Here is a 4,676-nt window from a genome sequence, read left to right as displayed (position 1 = left end):
CCAAGAGTGTGCAGTGGTAACTTTTTACTAATTGAGTTAACTAAAATCATATATTTTTATAATGGATGATGAATTTTTTAATCGCTAAATCTATCAAAGAGGGACAGAAAACATGAAAAGTCATGTTTTGTGATAATCATTTTAGTTTATGGTATACAATGCCAACAGTTGCTACAAAACTGTCGCAGACAATTATGGAGTGACTTGTCTCACCCTTATTGCCTTGGTAGTCCACCCCGCTGGTCCATATGTTTGGATAATTATTGCCCTATGTTTGTTTTATGGTAATTAGATATTCATCGACGAATCTCTCTCTCTCTCTCTCTCTCTCTAAGAAGAACTTCAAATATAAAAGAGGAGAGATATGGCCAAAAGTATGCAAGTATCTTAATCGATTAGATAATAAAGTATTACATGCAATTGTTTCCTACTCAAAAGAAAGGCAAAGGTGACTTGCCATTTCTCTCAATTCCACCGGGTGACTCTTTATGTGGGCCATCATGTCTCTCTCTTATAAACATCAAAAGGGAAAATTAGATAATAAAAAAAAAAGAAGCCAAAAAAAAAAAAAAACTAATTTGACAGTTATTTTTTCCTTTCCTTGTAAGCATTTTTTGATTTCCTAATATGTCCCCATATCAAAATGGTTAAACTCCAATACTTGTGAATAAAAATTATATTTATCAGATATAACACATCACGTAGTGAGTTGTGGTACAAAGTTGTATTAAATTATATGTTTCGAGTATTATTCTTTCAAATTATGTAACAAAATATTCATGTTTTGGAATTCGATATTGCTAATGTCAAAGTTTTTCCTAGAACTTGACATTAGTAATGTCGAGTTTAATGTGTATTCTGCCAGTTTTTTTTTTTTTTTTTGAATGAAAATTTTGAGCAGAATTTAATGAGTTTTACATAAAAATACACATAAAACTTGACATTTCTAATATTGAGCTTCAGACAGAACTCAACATTAGCCATATTGATTTCCAAAACAATAATATTTTGCTATATAGTTTGAAAATAGGACGGTTTGACTACATTGTAAAGAAAAAAAAAAGGGTTAAATTAAGGCTAAATGGCCAATTTTTCCCATAATATTGAGATATAATTCTTATTTTTTTAGAAACTTTGGGATATAATTCTTGATATACTTGTATCTTATATGTTGCTTTAAGTAAGTTGATCTAATTAACGCTAATGTAATACAGTAATTCTCTCCTTTTTTTAATTTTATTTATGGACTAATGTAATAATTCTAACCCAACATAAAAAATTACAAAAAAAATTGTAGGAACAGGACCAAGCACCAAATTAAACGAGCACAAAATTTAATGAGCCTTCAACGCTCACGATTCAAGAATCATCATTGAGGTTTTCTCTTTTGTCAGGTTAATTCTTGGCATTTTAACATGATCAAAGTTTCTTACCAGCCGGATTAAGTACAGTTGTCCACAACTTATGGAGCGTTCTCACTTCTCACATGACATTTTCAAACTTTGCAGAAGGACCCAATTGTGTACTACAGTATTAGTCTCCATCAAAATTGTATTTCTCTTTAAACCCTAATTAATCAATCAAATCCTTGGTTTGGCGTTCATTTTGTAGCATAGGATGCTCCGTCACAGTCACAGTGGTCAATATCTGAGGCACATCTCATGCTTAGAAATATTACATTTGCATACCTTCTTTCTTGATTAGGTAGGCATGCTCTTTGCTTTTTTATAAAAGAAATTAAATTATGTAAGTATGTGGTGTAAAACTCATATTTTATTCTTCTAATTTTAATATGGCACATCATTTTATCATATATTTAAAAATCAGCACAACCATATCCAATTAATTCTAATAATCATATATAAATTTAACTAAATTTAAAATTTATTGAAATGTTATTAAGTGTAATAAGATATATTAAATTTTAAATAAAATATCACTTATTAAATGATGTAAAACACGTTCTTACATAATTTAATCGCTTTATGAAATGATTTTATTTGTATTGCTCAATCTAGACAATGCCAGGACACTGTCAATTATTGGAGGCTTAGAGCACAACCTACTGGGGTCTAAATACTTTAGGATTTTGAAATTACTACCAACTTTTATTTTATTTTTGATAAACGGAATTACTGCCAACTTAATTCATTTTCAACTTCGTAACATTATTTTGTATAAATTGGTCACTGTCAAATTCGAAAATAACGTCTAGTACTATCAACGCCATGTGGTCCACAAACTTTAATATCTAGCTCGGCAATTTATTGCAGATGTGATTATTTATGCTTCAATTTCAGAATTTTGTACATTTTAGTATAATGCTGCCGATTTGACCAGCAATGGTTTATCAGCCATTCATCATTGTAAGTTAACCTAGCACTGCATCCTCACAGCTTTAGGAGAAATTATTCTCTCCTCCTCCTAAACTATGACATAGAGGACATTGCAAAGGAGACAATGGTAATGACAATATTAGGGTTGTTTGGTTTGTGTTTTTAAACAACTATTTTCAGTTTTTAAGCAACATTTTATATAATTTTACACACTTTTTCATAAATGTTTTTAAATAATAATTTTCAGTTTTTAAACATATGTACTAAACGAGCCCTTAATTTCACTTGATTTGACGAGTCTTTAGTTTTTCTAACCGATCACAGCCTCCCTCACCAACTTCTACAAATGAAGAAGAATTGGGAAGGAAAAAATTACAGAAATTGGTCTAACAGCTAAAGTAAAGTCTTCTTTTTTTTGGTTGATGTGGTATAGTCAAAATATCGAACCTAGTTTTAGTGTTCGAACTCTTATTTATTTTTGGATAGGTTTGCCATGGCCAAATTGAATAGTTGATCCTTTTGAAGCCGATTCTGAAGCCTAATCTTTACCATTACTAGGCGAGCTTTTTTTATTTTTTATTTTGAGAAGAACCATTACTAAGCGAGCTGACATGATTGAGTCAGTTGTGAATTGCCCTTTGTATTGATTGTTCATATTAATTCAGCACCAAAAAAGAAAAAGAAAAAAAAGAATTGTTCGTGTTTGGGTGAACACAGGAGTATAAAAATAATGCTTTTTTAGGTGCTTTGTTCAATTATTAACAACTTTATTATTCTTTAATATAAATAATACCACCACCTTTACCCAAATGAAGTAGGCAAAGATATGATCTAATTTGGTGCTTCTTCATATGCAACATCAGCTATATATATTAAAGTATAAAAATATTAGAAAAGAGGTGGAATGATGCTATCAGCACCAAATGATACATTTTTCTGGCAGTTACATCAAATTCCGTTTATAAGTTAATCAGAATGGCTAAATTTATTGTTCAATACATTAAATGCACTGAAAACCTTCAATTTGAAAAGGAAAAAAAAATATTTACAAAATAAATCAACAAATACTAAGAGTTCTCACCCATAACATTATTAAAATCGATCTTGTCATTTATATCATATTCACAACGTCCATAAAATACGAAAGGGAGATGGAGGTTAAGACTCACTGTCAGTTGAAGGGTGCAATTTAACCAAGGAAGGCAGGACCAACCACCCCTTTCAAATTCTAAGCCCAAAACATTGACTTTAGGTAGCAATACACCAAACCAAACCTGCAGATTTAAACTTGGAACTTCCTCTTATCAATTGGGCATTGTCCAAAAAAATTGAATTAATCAGCGAACAGTTTTTGTATTTTGGACATGTCACATTCGAAACATGGCTAGATATGTGACTGCGCGCGCGTGCGTGTTCTCTAATAACACCCCCATAAGAAAGGCTCCTCAAGCCGGAGGCAGGTATCCACAGGCTCAGCTCCATTGATCAGCTGCCATGTTGATGAGTAACAAAACTCATCAATTTGACTGTTCACACCGATCAAGAGATCCGGGAGGCCCAAAAAGGCGTCATCTTTATCGGTCAATGTTGAAGTTGATGAGTCTTGAGTGTCATGGGAGGCCATGGTAGAACTTGGAGAGTGCGGAGCCAGCTCGGGTTCAACTTCATGGCTTCCAGGGAAGTTCATGGCTGCTGCTTTGGCTGCAGCGGCTTGTATATCCTTAGGAGATGAGCTAGCTGGTCGAGGTAGGACTTGAGCTAGCTCAGGGAAATTGAGAAAAGCTGATTGGCCTTTGATTGTAAGAGCAGCTACATCATGAGCCCGAGCTGCCATTTCTGGTGTAGGAAATGTGCCAAGCCAAATTCTTGATTTCTTCCTTGGCTCTCTGATTTCTGATACCCATTTGCCCCATTGACGTATTCTTACTCCCCTATATGTTGGGTGCTTCCCATCGTCTCCATTCTTTGGCTTTTTCCTACTTTCATCACCATTTTTGGCTTCATAACCTCTCTTGCAACTTTTTTGTGCCCTGTATTCTGTAGAAACATTTGTTGAATTAGGGGACGAAGAGGAAGAGGTGGAGGTGTTTGAATTAGAGGAAGAGGAAGAAGAGGTAGAGGTAGTTTTGGCCTCACACTCTAAATTGCTACTCTCTTCCATGGAAGATGCTTTGGGGGGTAGTAAGAGAGATTGAGCTAAGCAAAGCTTATTATAGAGGTAGAGGGGAGGGGCTCCTAAAATTCTCTCACACGCTAATACTAAAGCAGTATATTTAAAGACATGGGGCCAGTGGTCACTTCACCAAAAAGGAGAGTACACTCTTGGTTCTCTCTTTTTTT

At 33.7% G+C, this 4,676-nt stretch overlaps 1 protein-coding gene across 1 annotated transcript; it reads right to left on the bottom strand.

Moving 5' to 3' along the window:
* Positions 1 to 3,204: 3,204 nt before the first annotated feature.
* Positions 3,205 to 4,676, bottom strand: LOC142612885 (ethylene-responsive transcription factor ERF039-like). The gene has a single exon (XM_075785061.1). It carries the CDS (start codon positions 4,495 to 4,497, stop codon positions 3,754 to 3,756), a length of 744 nt encoding a protein of 247 aa, XP_075641176.1. The 5' UTR covers positions 4,498 to 4,676; the 3' UTR covers positions 3,205 to 3,753.

Source organism: Castanea sativa, chromosome 10 (assembly GCF_040712315.1).
Source record: "Castanea sativa cultivar Marrone di Chiusa Pesio chromosome 10, ASM4071231v1".
In the NCBI taxonomy this organism is placed as follows: Eukaryota; Viridiplantae; Streptophyta; class Magnoliopsida; order Fagales; family Fagaceae; genus Castanea; species Castanea sativa.
The sequence above is the reverse complement of the archived record's forward strand: the minus strand, read 5'-3'. Positions and strand labels throughout refer to the sequence as shown.

Excerpts from the sequence above, each read along its gene's own strand:
- LOC142612885 (XM_075785061.1), bottom strand. The coding sequence starts at position 4,497 with ATGGAAGAGAGTAGCAATTTAGAGTGTGAGGCCAAAACTACCTCTACC.